This window comes from Varanus komodoensis, unplaced genomic scaffold (assembly GCF_004798865.1).
Source record: "Varanus komodoensis strain SLA01 unplaced genomic scaffold, ASM479886v1 scaffold23, whole genome shotgun sequence".
NCBI classification, from domain to species: Eukaryota; Metazoa; Chordata; class Lepidosauria; order Squamata; family Varanidae; genus Varanus; species Varanus komodoensis.
The window spans coordinates 16,295,574-16,319,414 of NW_025335627.1; the positions used below are offsets into that span (position 1 = coordinate 16,295,574).

Sequence of the window (23,841 nt, forward strand, 5' to 3'; positions counted from 1 at the left end):
GTGCAAGCTCTTATATTTTGAACTCAAATATAAGCGGGTAAAATATGGAAGAAAAAAGAATGGAATGATTATCTCTTTTTAAAGAACCATTCCAACTGTTTTCATAAAAATTCTCCCTAAGTCCTGTTTCTTTAACATTAATGACTAAAAACTTTTGTTAATAGAAATCTGAAAATATTTGATGATGACTGTGCTGATGGAAAAAAGTTCACTGCTTTTCAGAAAGGAAATGAAGAATAAGAAAGATTACTTCCAATTTTGGGGAACTCTTGGCAAAATTGTTATCTCCCATAGACTTATTGGCGAGGATCCCACCAAAATCTTTCAGCCCTTTTAAAAATACTGTATATTTCTACCTTCAAGGGAAGGGAGGGAGAGACTGCTGTGAGGCTTGGCTGAACTCTGCTCCCGCTCCCCTCTTGGTGCAGTGAGGGGGCCTCAGTAGGGAGGAAGGGGAGCCCTCCTGAGTCCTCTGTGGTCACCATGTGTGGGTAGGAGCTGTGTCCACATGGGGTAGACAGTACCCTATTTTTCAATCAAAGTGCTTGGAGAAGGTAATTTCAAAAGCTGGTAATCACACTCCGAGGTAGCCTGTTCTCTGAAAATGAAGAGAAGATGCCAGCAAAGGTACAGTTCATAAGAACTGGCCTAATTTGGGCTATTTGTCCATCTAGTCCAGGGCTGTGCAATGGAGAATATGCACAGGGCTCCCCAGAATCTCAGTCGGCAGGTTTGCTATTCAATCCCTGTAACTGGAGGAGCCAAAGAGTGAAAGAGGAACCCTTGGCCTGCAAAGAATACGCACGACTGCTCTGCTATGGTGTTTTAGGCAGTGTGTGTAGCTGAGGGTGAACATGAGGCAGGCGTCTGCAAGAAAGCTGCACTGTGAGTGCCCCACTACTGGGCCCCTTTGCCAAAGAGATCTGCCTGGCACCGTCACTCTTTTCTTTCAGGTGCCAAATGAAGACCTTTTTATCTCCTGGTGACTTTGGTGAGTTAGTGGTGTTAATTGCTATATTGCTGCTGCTGCCATAGAAAGTGTTCAGTGGCCAGATGATATTTATATTTATTATTATTCTCATTTTAAAATGATTGTTTAAATGGCTGGATTGGTAATTTGATAGTAGAAATAGGTCAATAAAATTAAACAATCTTATTCTTTTGTTGTCTCATTCTTTCATTGCTAAATTGTACAGCTTTACTGTTGTTTTGTTCGTTTATGCAAGCTGCCCTGAGAGCCTTTGGCTAAGGGGCACAAGATATAAATGTAATAAATAAATAAGCCACTAAATAAACAGGTTCCCTCTCCCAGTAGCATGTTAAGAAACCACCACTGAAACGCCTGGCTGTTCAAGCAGCCTGTGAAGTACCCATGGCAGGCCTGCGGGCACAAACCTCCCTTCGCACACCAGGCAGTGCCAGCACCTGCAGCAACGCACAGACTTAGCTGTCAGCTCTCTGCCTCTGAGAGAGATCCAGGAGTGGGAGAGCCATCTAAAGGCAGTGGCCCTCACCACAACTTGCAGCAATTATTCCTTTTACTTTGGCCATCAGCTGTCTCAAACAATTCTAACACTGTACTTATGTGGATTTATTTTCTTTTATCATGTTGGAAGTTGCTTTAGAATTTGTGCAAATGAGAAGTGGCATAGAATTATTATTGTTGTTGTTTTTGTTGTTATTACTAATACTACTGTTCCTAAAAGTGGTGGGACGCTGATCTTTGATTCCCCCTCTTCCTGCTTTGCAACTCAGCTAGATGGCCAAATTCAGTTGCCCAGCTGAGGTGTTTCGGACAGGTAGGGAAAGAGCCTGGAGCTCCACCAGGATAGGTCACAGCTTGGTGGCCCTGGTCTCCTCCCCTCCCTGCCCCCTGAAATGCCCCCTTCACCCTTCTCTGAGTTCAGTCTTAGCTGTTGTAGACCATGCCATGCTGGCTGTGAGGGGGCAGGAAATCTCGGTACAGACCCCCATCTCCAAGCTCAGAGCTCTATTCTGACCCTGGACCTGGGAACCGTACACATGCTATGGACTCCTAGCCAGAGGTTCACACCATTGTTTCCCTGTTTGTTAATTATTGGCTTCCCATATGCACCTTGGTAGGTTTCTTGATCCAAATCTAATAATCTGTTGAATGGAATGTGATTATCATGTTCATGGCAGCTGTTCTTATGAATGCTCATAAGGACATGATGAAGCAAATTCCTGAATTTGCATCCCTGTGATTGCTGGGCAGACATTTCTCTCTTCTCTTTCTGGTAAATTCAGACTGTATTTCTAAGAGCCATTGGCTGGGTTTGCACAACACATTTGGCCATGGCGGTTTATAAGACACGATGCTTTATAGTATGTTGCCTGAGCCAGTGTTTTTCCCACAGGAAGGTTTTTAAACCACACCCACTAGCCATGGTTTGTAGTAAGCTTTCAATAGACCCACCATGGCTTACTGTGTAGTCTGAAGCCACACAACAAAGCAAGCCATGGTGAAGTCAAAAAACCAGACAGCCCTTTAGCAAATATAGCCAAAGGGCTAGTGAGTGACTGTCTTTTCCAGGTACCACAAAGGGTCTCTTCTCCCTGCTAGTAGAGAGACAATTGGAGAATCCCTTCTGCAAGGGGCAGGTTGGTCCCTCTAAATCACAAACCTTGCTATATGCCTCCTCCCTTGGGCTTTCCCTCAGCTTCTGCCACTTCCAATGCTTTGTCCACTCACGAGTTCAATGAAAAACTGAGGGTGCAGTAGGAGATTCCTAGAACCCCCCCCCCCACACACACACAAACCTCTTCAGGATCTTACTGAACGGAAGAGAGAACTGAGGATGAGGCTGCCCAAACAGTTTTCTACAGGTTCTTGGTAGAGGTTTAGGGGGCTTGTGCATCTGTTATCCACTCTTGGAAGAATAAGGGCAGCCCAGAGCCAAGTGAAGCACCAGAAAAAGCTCCTGAGGATACTATTGGAAAGTGTGTTTTCCATCTGGCACCTTAAAAAATAGCTAAATATTACTTGCAATTGGGCATGTACCCTGTATCAGACAAACACTTATGTACTTTGTAGCCCACCGCTAATTACTTTTTTCAGATTTTTAAGATGTGTGGGTGTGCAAAATATCCTTTGCAGCAGAATCATCAGGCATTCTGGGAGGTGTTGGTGTGGCCCTGGGTTGCTGTCACTTTCCCAAGTGTGGAAAGCACAAAGGCACTTGTTTTTCTAAAGCCAATCAGTGGCCAGTGCTCAATGGTTCTCAGTGGCCCAGGGGACACCTTGGTGCTTGTGCAGGACTGAGGGAGGGGGAAGAGGAGGGGTGGGAGGCACACACCGCTGATCACCAGCTAGGCATAGAGGAAAGCCAGCCCAAGGGGGTTGGTTAATGGGTTGTACAAACTCAGGCATGGTCTAAGTTCAGTATTTTTGTAAAGGTGCTAGAAACAGGTCAGTAAGAACAAATCCAACTGTGGATGAGCTCACAGCAAGATTCCTGGTAGGCAAGGATTCCCTGATGCCTCCGTCAACAGTATCATGCAGGTACTGATTGTCACAGTAACAAGTTAAATACTGATATTTGCTCACTGCTGAAGAAACTGTGGTCTTTGCCTTAAGGAAAGTTCCATGTAATTAAAGTTACAATACCAATTATGTGAATGTGGAAATGATGCTAGCCTGTTTGGTTTGATACTTTCACATTCCAGAGCAAGATATAAAAATACAATGTGGCTTCAATTGCACTACCTAAACTTAACTTCTGGTTTTATAAACACAAGGTTGTCATGTTTTTCTGCACTTCTGCTATATGCCTGCTCAGAAATGTGTGCAAACCACTTAAGAAAAGAGGCAGGCCAGATTTACAGTTGGTCCTTGAATTTTCAGAAATGGAGATCTGCAATCATTTCACTATCTCAGAACAGGTGTAAAATGATCCCAGCAACACCTATGTCATTCCTACTGCAAATCTGAATTTTGAGACTGCAGTGCCCCTGTTACAATACCTGTTCAATTTTTTGGACTTTCCTGTCACTCACCCCCTTCCTTTTTGTACCACCTAACTGAAGAAATCAAAAGCTTACACATTTCTGTGGAATTCTAGTTGGTCCTAACAGAAATATTGCCCTGCTATGCATTTAAGACATAAAAGCGCCCCCTGCCCTCTGTTTAACCCATTATTGCTGTAATTCACAAGTGGCGCCTTAAGGGCTATCCATACAGATGCTAGCTTTTTTGCCAGACTAAATTGTATTTATATTTGTGTGAATTTCAATACACTTAAAATTCTATTTTTAAATTAGCAAATCAGAGCGCTGCCATTGTTCCAACTTGCGTCCTACTTAAATCAGAATACATAAAAGATCAGAAAGGCATGGGGAAGGAGAAGAACAGTGGAAAATAAAATTGTGCAACAGTATTAAAAAAGAGAGAACTTGGGCACCTGAAACACTGCAGTGGGAATAAATTCCAGAAGAGTAGCCTTGTTATTCTGTAACAGCAAGAATAAGGATAAGATTTGACAAGTTTACGAGTTCAAGAAAGGAAGAAGGTAGGCACAGGACTAAATCAAGACTGTTTAGAGCTTGAAGTAAGGAGAATGTGTAGGGTTATAAGGATGGGGATGAAAAAGAACAGTTTTAAAGAAACAGATGTCCCAATTCTATTAATATTTTCTGCAGGTTAAGTCCTATGAAGTTCATTGCAACCTGAGAGCAAATCCCTATAACAATTGGGAATATGAGATGACAACTTGGCTTTGTGGAGAGAGCTTTCTTATCAGCTACTTTATTGCTTGGAAACTATCACTTGAACTGATGGTATGAATGGGAACCCTGACAGCATGTTCCTATCTGTAAAACTTGGCATCTTCCCTCCCATTCTACAAAGCTATGGCCTCTAACACAGAACAAGGTGAAATGTAATTCCAACAAGTGCTGAGAGTTTGGTGAAACTCACAAACACGTTCTTAAACTAAATGGAAGGGGGATGGATAGAGCAGCCTCCTTCCTCCTTCTTCACATGTCTGCTTGCCCCACTGAAGTAGAAAGGTGGGGTGTCCAACCTTTATAACAAAATAGCATGTGGGAGACATGCTATATCCTGTCTTCTCTCCAATCTTAATTTGCCTATTTCTGCCATGTTTTCCTCCAGCCTGACTTGCTTCATGGAAAGTTCCTGCAGTGAGAAGAAGTGGCCCCATAAGGGGGTGGGGGTGGAGAGGCCAGATTCAGCCCCTCTCCACCTACATGCCCCATTTACTCTAAACATCACACTACCCAATGGACATCCCCACACTTTATATATGAACGGAACCAACACAGAAACAACACATATGCTGCTCAAACTACACACTTTGGGCAATATAATAAACATATTATAAAGGGATGTATAAGAAACTCATTTTGTTGAGGATATATAGACTGATAGAATTACCCAATTACTCCTGGACCCAAATACAGAACTGAACAGAAGTTGTAGTCAGAAAGCCATGCAAAGCCCTGTGCAAAGCCTTCCACAAAACAGAACAGAAAAAGTTTGACAAAATACAGACATTTGAAAAAAGTGCTTTAACTGGGCTTTTTCATCCCGAAATGTGTATGTTTGAAGTAGGCAAGCTAATGCAAATATTAGAAAAAATTCTAATTTTTATATAATTTTATATAATTTCTAATATAAAATTTTATATGCATTTCTTTTTAAAGCAAGCTCTGGTGGAAATGGGATGTAAGAATTTGGCCTCAAAATCCCACAATTTTGTGCAGCTTTCATTAACATAGCTAGCAACAAATGTGTTCTGGTTCTAAACATTTCACTATAGTGACTCCTAATGTCATTCAGAAATTTTGAAGCAAAATAAGTATCTCTCTTTGCATAGTGCAGAACGCCACACAAAAATCAAGCAGTGGAACATCTCCCACTTAAAGAGATGTACTTGGAATGAAGGTGATTCAAGGCTGATCTTTCCCTTCCTGCTGCCTAAGACATCTTTCTAGAAAGGTCAAAAAGGCAAGGCACTGAAGACTAAGGAGGTGGAAAACTTGAAGAAAGCTTATGCATTGTGCTAGTCATAAATACCTCCCTTTGTCTGTGGTTCTTCCTCCTCTTCTTGCTATGGCCAAATGTCTCAGACAACTGAGAGGTAAGGCAAGACAACAGGAAGGATCAAGTCTTCCTTTTTTTTCTTCTCATCTTTGCACACTTGCTCATCTCCAGTTTTGCTAACTGAAACATCCATTTATTGTTGGTAGTAGAGGCAAGATGCTACTCCAGAGGCTAAATATTAGCCAGCTGTTGCCTGGGTCTGAAACTCCTTGGCCTTCTGAGCATTTGGAGAAAACCTAATTTTGTGTGCATGACGGCAGCTGGCATTAATAATAATAATAATGAAGATAATGGTACCCTAGAGCCAAAGCTCTCATACATAGTAAACAGATATAATAGAACCAATGATAAACACTTTAAAATAATCTGGAAACAGCCATTTCAAATAGTTTTAAAGAGAGAAGTAAATATTAAAGCATGAAAATCATGATAAAAATACAACTGTAAACATATCATTAGCAGAACAAATAGCAGAGTTTTCCCCCATAAAGCTGGGGAGAACAGTACTGTCAACCAAGTGTAGGAATAATGTGCACCTCAAATCCAAGTACTTCCATGGAAAAGTGGGTTGGTGTGTTCCACATGGACGGGAGAAAAAAATTATTTTAGAATAATGCCACTGGGGTTATTGTGGTTATATCAGATTAAATGAAATGAAAATCAAATACTTAGGATAAGTAATTTCTGCATAATTTGACAATATATCAGTTTTGCACTCTGCAACAATTAGGAAGTTTTAATAATCTATGACTAATCCCAAAGTGAAACAGAAAATTGGCAAACGGTTCCTTTAAATTATTCATAAAATGACCCTAAAATCACCTGAAACGCAAAGGATTAATGAGCAGACATGAATAATTAAGACAATTTTACTCACAGAAAGTTTTTCCTTTGCTTGCTTAAACACCCCAGGAGTCTGGTTTGTTTCACCAGCAGCAGCTATTAGATACACATGGGAAAAATAAACAAAAAGGCTATTAATGCTTTACAATAGAAATACTAATTACAATAGTAATTTCAAAATAACTTTTAACATATTCCTTTCAGTAGCCATGCAATTTTAAAAGCAAATGAAACCATTATTAGCCATATCTGCTGCTAAGTAAAGAACAAATCAGAATTAGCAAATCAGAAAGGAATACTCTTCAGTTTTCCTCATCTTGAGTAAGGATGTAAAAATCACAGCTTTCCAAGATAACTTGTGAGTTTGGGGTTCAAGCCATCAAGAACCCTAATACCATGTGATCACCCATGCCCCTTTAGGAAGAGAGAGGTATGAGATTTGCTTCTGTGTGATGGCCTTCGGCTGGAGGCAGCCTCTATCACGCAGGTGCCCCCTCTCCCAGTACATTGCCCTTTCCTCTCAGCTAAAGAAAGCTGTAACAGCACAAGAAACCCAACAAATCACACAGCACCAAAAAGCTGTTTGGGTGAGCTCTGTTGCTCCCAACAAGGACTGGCGAGAAGTTAGCTTCCAACAGAGAGAGGAGGCAGCACCTGGAGATATGTTAACAGGTCATATGGCAGTCCTGCCCTCCTCTGGACTCTGCAGTATTGGATTTCCAACATTCTATGCACTGTGTAAGCCTCTAGAATGGTTTCTACTCTTTGGGAAAGACTGGCCAGATTTGCATCTTCGTCGTATCTTTAGCCAGGGATTTGTCCTGCTCGTGCCAGGGCTAAAAAGACGCATGCAAAGATCCCTGAATATTCTGTCTCCAACCTTCCATTTGGGTTGGGAGGTCAGAAGGAGGCTTTCTGCACAATTGCACAGAGGTATCTACTTGCATTCACGTGAAAATGAACAGCAACCCCCTTCAGAGGGCAGGGACTGAGTGCACAGGAGTGGAAATGCCTGGTGCAGGGCTTGGCTGTCCTCATGTGAGAAGGCTGAACAAGGCTTAATGTACACACTATCATGCTGCCCATCAGCTGGACTCCAAAGAAGCATAACTGTAGCAGAGGATATGGCTTATGTATTAAGAGCCAGCAGAGGCAGCATTTGAGAACAAAAGGCTTTCCTGTCTTCCATTCTCCAAACTCTCTCAAATCGGAGTCGAGAGCAGCCATGATAGATTCTTATTGGCAAGGCAAATGCAGCAGGCTTAATTTGGCAGTGTTCCACTGCTTTGCAACAAAATGTAAAGGGTCGGCATGAGTGAAATTTCTCTTTGATATGTGGAGGGGCACGCAAAAGGAGAGTACAGAAAGGACAGCTCTGGTTGGAGACATTGGGAGGGGCAAGTTATGCCCCCCCACAAGCTTCCTGCTTTATATTTGTCAACTGTTGGTTCCCCTGCAAGATCAGACAGCAGCCCTCCTCACTAATATGAAAGAGGGGGGCACAACTATATGGATGACTTACCTGAAAGCATAACAAGTCCTCCATCTGAACAATAAACCTGGATCATGGCTTCACCCTGTCCCTTGGAGCTTGACTAACAGTTTAATCATGCATGAAACATGTTTGATTCTGGGGTACACACCATGAAATTTAAGATAAGGAAGACAAACCTAATGCATGTTTGGCTCAGGTCATAGCCTGGCCTGATGCTTCTGCTTGCCCGGTGATATCAATCCAGTGATGTCACAAAGGAAGCATAGTCTTACACTTTCAACCAATCAACGGATAAAGAACAAAGACAACATTCAGGTAAGGGTGAGGACATAAAACGCTTTCTTTAAACCTTTGGATCAAGAACGAGGAATAACAACCTAGAACCAACATTTGGAACAATATCTGGTATCCTGAAATTGCATCTAAAAGTTCGCTTTTTCTAAAACCTAGCTCTAGTATTGCCCTTCATACAACCCAACCCTATGCGTGTTTATAATCATAGAAGAGTAGAGTTGGAAGGGGTCAAGGAGGCCAGCAGGTCCAATCCCCCTGCTCAGTGCAGGACTCCACATTAAACCATCCCCCCTCAGATGGCTGTCCAGCTGACTCTTGAATGTCTCTAGTATGGGAGAAGAAAGGCCAACTAATCAATTCTGTACTTGTGTCTAGGTAATTATGTTTAAAATTGCAGCTATAAAAATGTAACTCTCTTAAGGGTTATTAGTGTCTAAATATGTAATTAGTAGGGTTCTCCTACTAAACAGCCAAAATATGGGACACATTCTGTATGCAATAGAACATTTTGAAGATTCTAGGATTTGTAATCATTATTGCCTTTTCAAAATGCACAGTTTGAAAACCTAGGCATACAAAAGACAGGCACTGCATAATCCTGGTATTTAAGCTATTATCATATTATGTAACTATCACATGACTGAGGGTGAGGTGGCTAGAAGGGGTCACTGGGGTGGCAGGTGTGGGCTTGGGGTGGACTGTGAGGGATGGTGAAGGACAGGAGAGCTTGGAGGAATGTTGCCCATGGGGTCGTTAAGGATCAGACACAACTTAGTGACTAAACAAAAACATAAACAAAACAAACCTATTCCTGTTTGGAAACTAGGAAGTACAAGACTTCAGTTAATAGCCATGAAAACCAAAAGCAAGACTGGCTTAGTAAAGTCATAAAAAGACCTATCTGCACTCTTTCCATGGCTTTAAAGCAGGGCATCGTCTGCTAGCTTTCTAAGATCCTACAGTCCCTTGCACAGAGAGGAACACTCACTTTTTCCATCCCTAGCTTTAAAAAATGTCTCTATCCCTTTTACTCATACGCCAGACTCAGATAATGGGAAACCCATTGCATATGCAACACAAGTTAGCCTCAGGCTTGAATATTTCCTACTCTTTTTTATGTTCTAGCATAGAAGATCAAAGCTTCTGCTTCTAATTTTAAACTAACAACAGCCCCCCTGCCCTGGCCCAGTGACCTCTGAGGTAAGGGAACTATGATTCATTTAAATTCTAGTTCAGTTTTCTGCAGCACAATGCCTTCCAGACATTTTGAACTATAATTCTCATCATCCCCAGCTAGCACAGGATTCCATAAGTAATGATGGGAATTTAGTTTAAAACATGTGGCATGTACTGGGGCGGGGAAGACTGTGCTAGTTTGTGAGAAAAAGTCAAGATCAGAAAAAGTGTTTGAGCCTGGCTTAGTCATACAACAAACCATCATGTCCCAAGTTTAAACATCATGTGAAACTATGCTTAATTTAAAATCAAAGGTGGTTTCCATTTCCTTCTTTGGAATAAAAACTGGGGAGGGGAGTGGCCAAGCCTGTGACTTGCCATGGCTTATGCCTCAGTGTTGGTACCAGACATTATAGATAGAATGACGCACATGCTAAAAGTACTCTGCTTAATGGCTGAAATAGAAGCATGCATGTTCTGGCTTCTAGCATTTTCACAAATGGGGCTGGGATGATTGACAAGCACTATGCGCTTATTTTTAAACATATCATCTATGGTTCAACATAATTAAATAACTTTTAATATGCTCAGCTACTTGTAGTTAGATTCTGGCTGTTCTGCACTGGACTATTCCAATATCTGCCAGTCTCCTTCAGCATAAACTTTCTTGCAGTGGCTGTTTTTCTCCAAGAGCTAGAAGGCCTTCAGTACTTCCAGACTGAACTTTTGCTACACTTTCATTGATATAGCCTGTATGCAGAGGGACAATACTTAGCACATTTCAACAGTGTTTATAATTTTGAATTTATATTTAAGTTATTAGAGCAAGGAGGTAACAGTTCACATTTTGCTCATCAATAATATTCTCTGACAGACACTGCCAGATTTGGCATATGTGTACTGTGATATTAATATTATGCACAGCGGAGATTTTATCTGAAATAAAAATGCTTTAAACAGAACCTAATTGTTGTTTTGACCACTTGATAACAGAGGGAATAGAACTGCTACTTGAACAGTGACAACCTACCATGTAAAAATGGAAAAAGAGAAAGTGTAGCTTGATAAATCCTCGACATCTACTACTTCTTTTTACCACCTGATGTATGATTACTGAGCTTTGCTCGTGACCCAAATCACTCACTATGGAATTAAGCATATGTCTGATTTTCTATAGTGAGTGATAATTCACAGTAGTTAGATCTAAACATGGACACCTGCTTCTTGCACCAAGGGTGGAATTTTAGTGGGGAGACTCTTTTGGCTCTTGCATGTTTTTATAGTGACATCTGAACATGTGGGGGGAAATGCTGAGGAAAGTTTTTCACAATGCCAAATGGGCATCTTTGCCAACATTGGTTTTATAGTCATATTACAAACCAAAGTGAAAAAAGCCACACTTTATGCCCCAGGTCCAAAAATGCCTGTATAGTGGGCTACTCGTTGCATAAATTGTATGATTTCTTTCTCACTTTTAATACTAATTACACTGGAATTTTGTGCATGTGGATTCAGGTTGAATGAAATCAGTCTCTCTCTCTCTCGCAGAGGGGAGGGCTGTTGAACCTTTTCTTTGCTTTCCATTTGTCTGTTCAAAATAACCTCTCACCCAGGGTCCTTCCTCCCTGAGAGGGGAATGTAATTTTGAGTTGCCAAATAGTTGACAGAAGTAAGCTTTCCCTTGCCTCTTACCTACCCTTCCTTACTCAGCCTGCTTTGGATGATGATAAGAATGATGTTAGGAAATGTCATAGCAGAACTGTGTAGTCAGGTGCTATGAGGCATCTCTAATAGAATGAGGACTGTAGCAATTCTATCAGCTGGATTCAATTCCCAGTGAAAATTGCACAACTGTTTTATGATGGGGAGATGGAGGCTTCCAGCCAGCTTCTTGGTTCTCCATTTCTCCCTCACACAGACTTTGGAATCAGGTGCTCAGAAGCGAAACCAGCAGGTTCTTTCATCTGCCTTTCTAGCAACTGCAGGTGCTGGAAGTGGAAAGCAACCATTACCTGGCCTTATGCTGAAAGACTGTGCTCCCTGGCTAGGACTGCAGCAGTCAAGGCTGCCAAGAAGACTGCTGGGTATTTAGATGCAAGAGTGAGTATCTGGCAGTCTGTTTTTAAGAATATACACCTATCACTGAAAAGTCTTAGGCAATCACTCTCCTTCCCAGTCTCAAAACACATTTAGTCCGTGTGGGCTGGCCACATTTATTCTTTGCTGTTTCCACTAGTTATGATAGACCACAGGAATGTTCAGTTCAGACATCACACTGGCCATAATTTGGTTTGATGGCTGAGCTTCCATAAACACTAAACCATAGTTGAGTTTCTAGAGATGTGCTGAACCATGAAGTGGGATTGTGTTCCTGGGACACTTTGTAGGGAAACCCTTTAGGGGAAAAGTTGCTTTAAAAAAGTGGGAAAGATAAATACCTGGCTTTTCTGTATACATGCACACACTTTCTTAACTGTCTTTGTATTTGGTCCCCTACTGATTAATCAAATCTTCAGGAAGTGTTCTCACCCTCTCCCCTCCAAACAGACAAAATCTTACAAAAATTTGCTGGGTTGAATCATTTGTTCCAACACTTCTGTATTGCTAGAAAAAAATGTTTTCCTTGAATTAGCAGTCATCTGATGAAAGGAGAAAAATTTTTATATAACATTATAAAGCAGGTAAGGATGGCATTCATTCTTTTTCTCTCTAATGTGAAGCCAACAAAGTGTGTGTGTGATAGCTTGTGTGAGTGAAAGATGGAGCAAACACACTTCCCTTAAATTCTTCTCATGTCAGTGGAACTAACATCAGTGCCAACAGCAGGTTCTGACCACCTGTGCTCCCCCCACACCTTGTAGGTCAGCCTTATCATCATTGCCTCCAGCTGTTCTTGCTTCCCCTCTTTCTTACTGCTGCCTTCACTTTCTTGCTTGGCACATGGAGACCCAGTGAGCAAGCCAGCAGTGGCATCTGCTGTTCCCCTTCCCAGTACCACTCTGGCCTTTTCTAGGGCAAAAGGCAGCTGAATGGGATGTTTGTGAGAGAAGGAACAACTCCAAGGGTAAGGGTCCATGTCAGTGGGCCTTGCAGGGATGTGGACCCCTGGCAAATGCCCAATCCATACCCTTGACACTGACCCTTATGAAAACGACTGATAGTTGTGCCAACACAATCCCTTTTTGTGCCTCACAGGAACACACATGGGTGTAGTTCCATGTGGATTATATTTCTTTATCCACTCTTTGCCCACAAGGCACAGCACAGCCCAAGAGCCTCATTCTGCAAAGAAACACCACAATATGCACAAGTTACAAGACCCCCACCCCCATTTTCTCCTCTTAGATTCTCCAAGTTCCTCATTGCAAACAAAGATTAGTATCCGGGAAATTCTGTTTGAATATGTCCATTGTTCCGATGGCAGACTTCTTCTCTTTTGTCTTCATGACAGAGCTCAATTTGCCCTGCAGGTCTTGTGCTTTAACATATAAGATGTTTAATACATAAAACAGTCATAGATTTGAAAGAGTTGATGCACATGATATAAATACAAGCTGGAACAATGCTGAAATGCTTCTTCTTATTATGCATGAGAGGGAAAAAAGGGAAATAGATGAAAAAATGTAAGCCATGGTTTAAAGCCATTAGCACTTTCCCACCAAAACAGAGCAAAAATGAAATGTAACACAAGAAGTAAAACAAAACAAAGCCAAATGGAAAGATTTCTACAACACCACTGTCAAACCACAATGCCAAGAAACATCTACAGAATTTGGAAAGTCCAAGCATGACAAACACACATGATCATGGCCTCTGTTAAAAAACTAAAATAAAAAAGAGCATGGTATGAAAGGAACCAAAAAAGCAGTCTCATTCATGATGGCAGAAAAAGTTTTACAGGAAAAAATAAAATTAAAAACTAGAGCAGCCAGTTGAGCAATGAGATTACAAATAATAACAAGAGAAATGTCTATGTTTGCCAGCCACGTTGCATAAAGTCAAGACAGCGCAGTCACCTGTCTGCTTCCGTTTAACACAGGAGTGATGAGTTGGTCTAGTATGTTTGATAGCAGGTTTTAAAATGATTTTCCTGGAGGGAGAGTGAGCCTGAACTTCAGTTTTTTTAGCAAGTTCAGCTTTCTTATACACAGCTATAGATAAGAAAACAAGAGCATACAATCAGAAATAACACAATCAGAAATGGAAATATATTTCAACACAACATATTGGCTGCTGGTGCCAAGGGAGCCGCTGAGTCAGGACTTGCTTCTACCAAGGCCCAGAGGTGCTGCAGCTGGTGATACAGCTGCACACTTCAGGGTGGCACTCCATCTGCCACCACAGACAGAGGTCCTGCAAGCCAGGGATGTTCTATTCAAAGTGCATAGGGTCATGTTGGAATGATGGCAGGGAGAAACATCCCTGCTCCATCCTGCACATGCTTGTTATGCCTTTACTTTGTGATGCTGTGGCCCTAGCCATGTCCAGACTTGTCAGTAACAGGCTCTTCTGGGGCCCACTCAGGGAGAGTATGCTGACTCACACCATTATATACAATGGAAGAGTGTTCTAGCTCAGTGATAGATCTGCAGGTTCTAGACCCAACTTTGGTTTGGCCAGTATGATCCAGTTTAGAAAGTATGCATCTGCATCCCCTTTGCAGTTGCCCTTTCTGTACAATGGGAGTCATAGGGAGATTGCTTAATGGGTCTTTGGCAACTGATGAGATGGAAATATTGTCAGGGGGTTATCCAAGACACTCATGAAATAAAGGTACAGATGAGAGGTTATGCTGGTGTTATCTTTTGAGGATTAATGAAACTAAGAAGCCAGATGAATCGCCTGTAGACTATTTACCTGATCCACAAGAGAGTATCACCAGCATAAATCTGGAATGATGGAAGTCATATAGACTGCATGCCTTGCTGTTAACACAGATGAATATTCTTGACTGGGATGTGTGACATTACTGTTAGAATGCTCTTCTTGTAAAACAGTTGAACAACTCACAGTATGGCATGAAAGGAAAAAGACCAAGTATTACATGAACCTTTTTTCCTTCTCACTTCATCTCTGGAGACTGTGCTAGGTTCCTTTTTAGCTATTTTTCTTTCAGGAGTAGAAATCCTGCCTCTCCCCGTTTTTAAAGGTTTCTCTTTTTTATGCTTATCAAGAGACGGTCTCCGCAATTCTCTCTCTGCCTTCTCCTCTTTAGGGACAGTCTCTAACTGTTCTGTCATGATGCTCCTATCATCATCTGCAGGATCAGAGCAAATTATAACAACAACAAAAATAGGATTAGTAAAGATATTAATTGTGCTTTGGTGGGATTTCAGATTTTTAAAAAAATATATTCAGGTTGCTTCATATTGACATTATGCTAACATTCCTGAATCCACTGTTAATCATTATTGTTTCATTATTAGGAAATTATTTTGGAAGAAAAATAAAAAAAAGATAAGGCACACCTTGAGTATCCACCCATATGCTGTCGGTGTCCAGAATGGAGTCATCAATGGTCGTTTCATCTTTATAATCATCATACATCTCTGTCTTGTAATCAGTTAATGGGATTTCTTGCCTTTTAGGTGAGCCAGGGGCTTCCAGAAAGCTTTCTTTCATCTCTGTTTCAAATTCAGGTGCCTCCTCTACCTCCATGTCGTCTTCTTCAGGATGGAAGCCCTCTTCTCCTGCATCACTCTGTGGTGCTTCAGCAAAGCGCACACTGTGGGAACCCGTTTCTCCCTCATCAACTGTTGTCTGCACTATTGTGATGAAGTCATCCTCAATTGTAACAACTGATTCTATTACTCCTTTGAGTTCAGGCATTTCTCCAGGAACAGCTTTACACTCCTCCTCTTCCTCTTTGGCCATTTCCTCACTTATTTGCTTACTTGTTTCCTCTTCTTGCCTATTTTCTTCATCCTGTTCTTTTTCTGGCTTAATCTTTTCCTCCTGTTTAATGCTTTCCTTCTCTTCTTCCTGCATTTTCTCCTCCTCCTCATGTACTTCTTCTATCTTACTCTCTTCAACATGCTTTTCTTCCATCTTACTCTCTTCCATATGTTTTTCTTCTATCATACTCTCTTCCACATGCTTTTCTCCTACCATAAACTCTTTCTCGTATACTTCTGCTTTCTCAACTTCTTCCTCTTGTTTTTCCATTTGCTTAATTTCTTCTTTCTGTTCTTCTACTTGATCAATCTCTTTCTCTTGTTTTTCTCCTTCTGCATCTCTACTTACTGTCTCATCTTTTAAATCACATGGTAAATATTCAGTTTTCAGAGAGTCAGCTAACTCCAGAGATTCCACCTGGCCTTCCTTGGGCTGTGGTATGATCTCCATTTGAATTTTGGGCTCTTCTTCTTGAGGAGTTTTAGACACATGTGTTTCTGCAACTGGTTGTTCTACTAGCACTTGTGATGCAGTCTCCTCTTCTGACAGAGATGGGCTTTCGGATTCTATTTTGACCCCAAACGTCTTTGAAGTTTCTTCAGGCAAACCTTCCTGCACTTGGTCATTATCTCCACTTGACTCATAAGATTCTTCTTTATCTACTGCTTCTTGATGCACCAGATCAGGCTTAGGCCCTTTTTCCTTAACTTCAGCTTCAGACAGCTTGGCAGCATCCTTCATTTGACTAGAGTCTGCTTTTGCAATGGATTCTTGGGGCAATGTGGGGAGAGTCTTTTCTTGAATCTTTGTGCCCTGCTCTGAGACATGTTCAGTTGTATGAACTAACTTACTTTGGTATTCCTGCTCAATTTGCCTAGCTGCAGAATCCATATCATGCTTTATAGCATCATAGTCTGGTTTACAGGAAATTTCTGTCTTGCCCACCTCTGCAGCAACATGAATTGCATTTTCCTCTTTCTCCATTACTGAAGTAATGTTCTCTTCCAGTCCAACTAGATGTTTATCATCTGCACCTTCTAAAGCTGAATCAGGCTTTATTTTTTCATGTTTGGTATCCTCAGGATAATAGCCTTCCTTAGAATCAGTGTGCTCCTCACTCTTTTCTAATACAGTATCTAGTTTATCAATAGCTTTTCTCTCCTGTTCAAAGTCCTTGCCCAAAATCGCCAAGTCACAAGACATGTCTTTTTCTTCTTTGGATTTTTCAGCTGCTGCCAGCTTCACTTCTATTAATGAGAGGTCTGCAACTACACCTCTTCTAATTTTCTCGTCAAAAGGACAGCTTTCTCCTCCCAGACTCTCACTGTCCTGGACTGGGGATGGCATTGGCACAGTGTATTTATTGAAAACACAGTAACCTAAATCTTCTAGTTGACTGTCCGCTTTTAAAGTCATGTTTTCATCAGCCATGAATTGCTGGGTTATGCTGCTGTCCTCTACAACTGCATCTGAAGGAATGGATTTCCTTTGTGCTACCTCAGCATCTGTGCTCACAGATGCTAGTCGTGATCTTGTGCCAGCTAAATCTAGCATCTCAGGTAAATCAGGAGCCATGACAGTCCCATTTTTGTAATAATCTTTAGCCAGAAAGGGGGACTCACACAAAGGCTCCACCTGGATTTCTCCCCCTTCTTTAAGTGTTGACTCCTCTGTTTTCTCTTTCTGTTCTGTTTCTTCTTCTTCCCTTTCCTTGTTCTCTGTTGGGAAGGAGGGAGCTTTGTCAGCTGCTGGGGTGGTGGCTGGCAAGTAATCATCACCTTCATCCTCACTAGCATTGTCCATGATATCTGAACCAAGAGGTGAAAGATCATGTGTGCGCCCAAAATTAAACCCCAGGGCTATAGAGTCCAGGCAGGACATTGGTAAGTTAATTGACATACTCCTCTGTTCTATGGCAGATCTTCCACCAAGCCCCAAGCTCCTACTTAGGGTTAAGTCATCTTTATTCTTACTGTGGAGTTCTCTCTTATCTCCATATACGTTTGGGTCAATAGTGTACATTCTTTCTGTAGGAGACCTAGATTCCTTGGCTTCATCTTCTGGAAAGCCCTGAGCAAGAGTACTATACCCTACTTCATGAGCAGGTATCCTAGGGTGTTGATATGCCTCTGGTTGATATTCCTCTGTATCTTTTTTTGATAAAAGAAAATCTTTATTGTAAGGGTCGTACAACTGTTCTTTAGTATCACTCAGTTCATAGTAATCATTGCCCTGCTGTACCAGGTCACTCTTGATAGCTTCATCTTTAAGGGTGGAAGTCTCAAAATATGTTGACATGCCTGATTTATCCTCCTCTATCTGCATTTTGTGAGTTTCTGAATCTGTAACTAAAAACATTTTCCCCTTTCCATCCTTTCCAGAATCTTTTCTTGGCAGAGAGTCTTTACTGGGTTCAGGAGGGGTTTTCTCTTTTGTTTCAGGCAATGTAACTTTATCTAAAGGCTCCTCAACCTTTTCAAGAAATAATTCTTCACTGAATCTGTCTTCAGCACTGTGTTTTTCCTCTTTTTTAATATCTCGTGTTGAATCCAACTGTTCTGCTTTGAGAGCATTATATGATTTTTTAGGATCAGCTTCTTTTCCTATTTCTTTTGTATCCAAAACAGTTGCTTTTTGCTTATCAGATGCCAAAAATTGACTATCTAACACTCTGGACTTTTGTCCGCTGGAAATGGAGCTCCTCTCTTCATCACTTTCATCTTCTGTCATATCTTTTTCTTCCTCCCAAGCAGGAACATTCTGGCTGGGTATTTGCTCCTTAATTGGTTGTGAGGCAGGAGTGGTCACCACTGCAATTTCTTCCTGTTTTTTAATTTGTTCACTCTCCATTTCTTGATGTTTTGCAAAGTCTTTTGCAATTTCTTTAGCCATAGATATTTTGCTACTATCATCTGCCTCAGATTTATGTAAAACAGATGGTAAGGTTTCAGAAGCAGCAGTTTTAATAGTGTCAATTATGTCCACTTTAGATTCTGAAGGTGAGGAAGAAGCAATGCTTTCAGGAGAGGTAAAGTCACTGTCTTTAATACCAGCTTGATCATCTTTAGACTTCAATGGTAGTACTTCAACAGCTGGTTTCTGGGCCTCTGAAATTTGTTCATCTGTTTTACTTTCTTTGAGCAATTGTGATGACAAATCTTTTTGTTCTTCATGCAGATGTGACTTGTCAGTAGAATCAGTATCAGTTTTTATAGAACTTCTGTCTTCTTCCTTTTGTGAACTTGTATCCAAAGTCTGTCCCAACAGAGTTGGAAGTGTCTTCTTTTCTCCTTTGCTCTGTGGTTCTGTTGTTTCTATAGTCTCTGTTTTTGCTGGCTGTGGAACTAAGGCATCAAGTAATGGTAGCTCACTAGTCTTACTTCCTTTCTTTGATTCCTTTGTGTCGAATGGCTCAGCTGCGAAAAGGCCTGTACCTTCTTGGGCGTGGATTTCCATCTTCGAGGCTGCAAGTAAATCTGTAGTTGTTTGATTGGATTTTATAACAGATTACATAAAGCATTTACAGGCAGCAGCAAAAAAGTTTACAGCATCATTTGGCAATGACTGAGTAGTAAAAATATGCAAAAAGTGTACCTGTTTAAAGCAGCTCTCTAAACAGTTGGCTTTTATTCTACTTTAAAGGAGCAAAGGCTTTCAAAAATATTAATAATCTGTGGGGCATACAGAAGACTATCTATTTAAATAAGAAATTAGTTTACTTTTCTATCATAAGATTGAGTTCATAATTGCTACACTGCAGATAAAATTCAACATCATATTAGTATGCTTTGATGTGAAATGAAGCTGATATGAATCTGCATCACAGCCATACAGGTATAATTGCATATAAGGTTAAAATGTGCCATATTGTACATTAATATTCAACCTTCTAAATCCATTTAATAACATTTATTTTGATTAGGATTAAATAATGGTAGTATAGCAATGTATATACCAGCTTCTACTTGTTACAGGATAAGTAACATTTTCTGTTTTTCAGATGTTTAATAAAAAGTTATTGTCATGAACTTGTCCTTTTAACATGTGGGCTGAATCTTGAATTCTCCAAACTGCAGAACACACATTTTAAGGAAATAGGTGAACACCAAAAGCTGCTTCAAATAAAATCAATGCAATTGCAACTTCCAGCAAGTTACTAAAAAATCCAGGCTTTAGATTTTCTGATTTTAAAAAATCATAGAAGTGAATGGTCTTAATTTGGTAATGTTTTCTAGTAACCTTTTATATATTTATCCCTTTCCTAAAATGTGATGTAGAACTCAGTCAATTTCTGGGCCTGCAAAGTCTAATCTAGCACATTGTGTTACAGTAAGTATTTCAGCAGGAGCCATTTTAGCTTAACATATAGCAGGAGACATCTTTCATTTATTTTGAAGGAATAAAAAGATGTTGCTGTATTAACACTGCAATCCTGTGCATACTTATTTGAGAGAAGTCTAGTGCTTAGTGAGATTACTTCTGATTATTATGTAGAAGATTGTCCTGCAAAGTATGTAAATATTGTTGTTAGTATCCATATAAACCTGGAAACAGGACACTGAAAAAGTATGAATCACAAGAATAATGTTTCCATACATGTACTGTAATATTTTGCATCTGATTCCATTTCCACAAATGGTACATTCTGAAAAATTGGCAATTTTATTTTTAATGATCTCATAATGTCATCAGACTAGACAAGATTAAGAAGTCCACTAATAAACTGCACTGTGAGAGCAGGGATGTAAGCCAGCTGAAACCATGGGCTGTGATCCAGAGAAGCTGTTCCAAATGGGGAAACACAGTCCCTCATGTGGAGCAGCTGTTGCACAAGTAACACAAGCTGTTAGCATAAGAACCCTGTGTCAAAAAAGCTGTTTCACATTGCTCATGCACTGTATGTTGCACAACTGATATACATACATGCTTTGCTGGAAAACACCTCCTAGTCCAGAATTCTGTCTCGCAACAGTAGCCAGCTATCTGGATAGTCCAAGCTGGGTCTGGGGGTAAATCACACACACACACACACACACACACACACACACACAGCTGTTATGGCTAATAGCCATTGAACAACCTATTTGTTCTGAACCTATTTTAAAGCCAACCAGGACAGTGGCCACTGCTGTATTTTGGTATAGATTTTGTGAGTCAGCTTGGCATGGTGATTAGAGTGTTGGACTGCAGCTCAGAAGACCCAGGTTCTGTGTGAAGCTCATCTGGGGACTTTGGGCTAGTCACTAATTCTCAACCTACCCTACTTCACAAGACTGTTTTGAGGACAAAATGCAGAGCAGGAGGATCATATGCACTGCCTGGGCTTCCTGGAGGAAATGCTGGATTTAAATATAATAAGCAAACAAATAATACCAATTCCATAAATCGTGTGTTTTTCAAAGGGCTTCATTTGTCATTAACCACCTTGGATTATTTCGCCCAAGGAAGCTAATGACAAGGAGAGAAGGCCTTTATTCTTTTATATTAAGACAAAAGACTTCTCTAGCATTGTTCTTAAATCTCTCAAGCCTTTTTCCATAGAAAAAATGCTCCCACTTTGTCACCCCAGTATTAATTTTCACTGTGACAGCATGCTAGGATGACACTTCTCACGAACTGTTCACCATGGTGCCGCTCCCCCAGCTGATTAATATGTAACTCTTTTCCAGGCAGACTACAGAGCATCTTAATGACTGTGGGAAGTTAGTGTATGTCATTTAGTGAGAATAACTTTTTTAGAGCTATGCTGAATTTCATCTGCCATTTTGTGGCCTATTCATCATTTAGGAAAGACCCCTTTGGAGTTCTTCAGAGTGTGCTTGGAATTTTGGCTTCTTCAATAATTTGCTGTCATCTCAAAATGTTAACTACTGGAAGGACACTTATGCATAAGTTAAATGAGACCTGCACCAATTCAGATCTGTGTGGGTGGGTGGCACAATTCTTTCCATTGCAAAAGATGTCATTTTATTCCTACTCTCCACTGTTTTTGAAGAAACTGTTGATCAATATTAAACCTGTCCTCTCACACCATGGCTTAAGTTTCATTAGCAGCCTTTGGTGAGAGACTTTGACTGAAATACTGTAAAGGTTCAAGTGTGTAATATATTATCACTTTGTAAATGAACAGGATCTCCTATGGGTTTCAAAAATATTGACTACATCCAAGGAGGACTGAGACTACAGCACTACAGAAGGGGGAAATCTGTACCACCCACCCATACCATTTTCCTGATTAAAGTCACCCTACTCTAGACAGGTGCTCTGCCCTTAGAGCAAACAGCTTGGAGATTAGGAATTTTCACCAGGAAAAAAGGGTTAACTCCCTCTAGTGCTATCTACCTCAGCTCTATGTGACATCCTCAAAGGTCTATAAAAAGTTAAGTTGGTCAAGGCAATTCTTTCCTCAGCAACAATACTTGTTCTGTACTAGTTTTCTCTCACCTCCAACCTGCCCATTGTGGGTGAAGATGATGGGCAGGCCTGGGGCTCCAGGGGAGCACACACTTTGCTGCTCAGGATCAATCCCCAGCATCTGCAGGCAAGGCTGGGAAAATCCCTGCCAGAAAACCTGAAGAGCCATTGCTGCTAGTCCGTGCCCATCCTGCTGGTAAAGGTGAACCAATGGTCTGTCTCAGTATAAGGCTGCTTCCTATAGTCCTCTGAGTTGCAGCCCAATACATTGGAGGACACAAGGTTAGGGAAGAGTATTCTAAATGTGCAACTTCTTTAGCCTGAGCTAGGTGTTCTACAAATATTCCTAGCATGATCATTTGTGCAACTATATGCAGAGAAATGTGAGTGGCGGTTCTTCAGAACTTTGGATCACAGCCTAATCTGGCTAATCAGGAGTAAACAAAGACCAGATCCTGATGCTTCTATGTAGTTCTTCTTCAAGTAAAAGCATTTCAGTATGATTTGTTTGAACTAGTGATGCAGAACATCAGTGGGATCCATGTAAAGTTTCTCCCCTGTACTGAGGGTTTTCAACTGGGAAAGGCAAAGTAGATGAAAACTCAAAATTCTGGCAATGGCAAAGGAGGGTCACAGTGGACTGCAATGAATGGCAAAGTTATGACATAAGAAGCAATAGCCTTGGTAAAATTGAGTCAGAAGCACAAGCAGGAATACATTTCACACCACAGACAAAAGCATCTATACAAATTCAGCCTCTTTATGTCATAGTCAGGGTTAATCAGTTTGTTTCTTGAAATGAAAAGCATATGAACCTCTGCACCAAAAACAAAAGAAAAAAATATACACAGATCAGCAATGTGACTGGCAAACACATTTGCAATGAGTGGGGAGGGAAGGCTTTGTGGCACATCAGCTTGGCTGCATAGCACTCTGTATCATGAGTAGAAAAAAATGATGTAAAAAGCCAGGAACCAGCTTCAGTGGTTGTAAACCATGTCATCATACAGCAATCGGCTTGCCTGTTATGCACTCTTCAAGCATAATAACAAGAGCATTAATCATGAAGATAATAAATGGGAAGACAAGTAATGGAGCAGAGCGGAGAAAGCCTGAGAGCAGGGCATATGCAGTCAACACATGCAAGTCCCTAAGGAGGACACACCTTCCTCACCAGAGGAAGGCAGTCTGCCTTCTGGGCATTCCTCCTCGACTATAGTTACATTTTCCCCATTGCGAGCCACTTGGTCTTCTGGAATGGAACCCTGCTGGGCCTCTCTGAAGCTTTCTGCTTGTTGCCCAGCAGGACCACTCATTTTGCCACATTCCTCACCAAGGGAGGCAGCAGATTTGGGTTCCTCAGTCTCTGCACCTTTAACTGTTGTTGCTTCTTCTTCTTCCTCTTCTTTGGGAGGAGCAGGAGGGAGGGGGAAAGGATGGAAAAATGAGGCCACACCTTCAAGACTGACAGGGCACATGTGTTAACCAAATGATCCACATGCAACATTTTCAGCTCTGCATGGAAGTACACATTTGCATCACTTTGGCTGTCACCTTGTTTCAAGTGCTATGAAGTCTTGTGAGTTTCCACTGATTTTCTAAAAGGATGTGTCATCGCTATGGCTAAGAACACCATTCATAA

The 23,841-nt window shown here is 41.0% G+C and overlaps 1 protein-coding gene across 1 annotated transcript in view; it reads right to left on the reverse strand.

Moving 5' to 3' along the window:
* Positions 1-23,841, reverse strand: part of MAP2 (microtubule associated protein 2) — a 119,954-nt gene that overhangs the window by 27,096 nt on the left and 69,017 nt on the right. Inside the window, exons 4-7 of the mRNA XM_044432054.1 lie at positions 15,359-19,261; positions 14,941-15,147; positions 13,907-14,041; positions 6,960-7,021 (exon numbers count right to left, since the gene is read on the reverse strand). Of these exons, the coding sequence (XP_044287989.1) occupies positions 6,960-7,021; positions 13,907-14,041; positions 14,941-15,147; positions 15,359-19,261 (4,307 nt within the window). The remainder of the gene's footprint in view (positions 1-6,959; positions 7,022-13,906; positions 14,042-14,940; positions 15,148-15,358; positions 19,262-23,841) is intronic.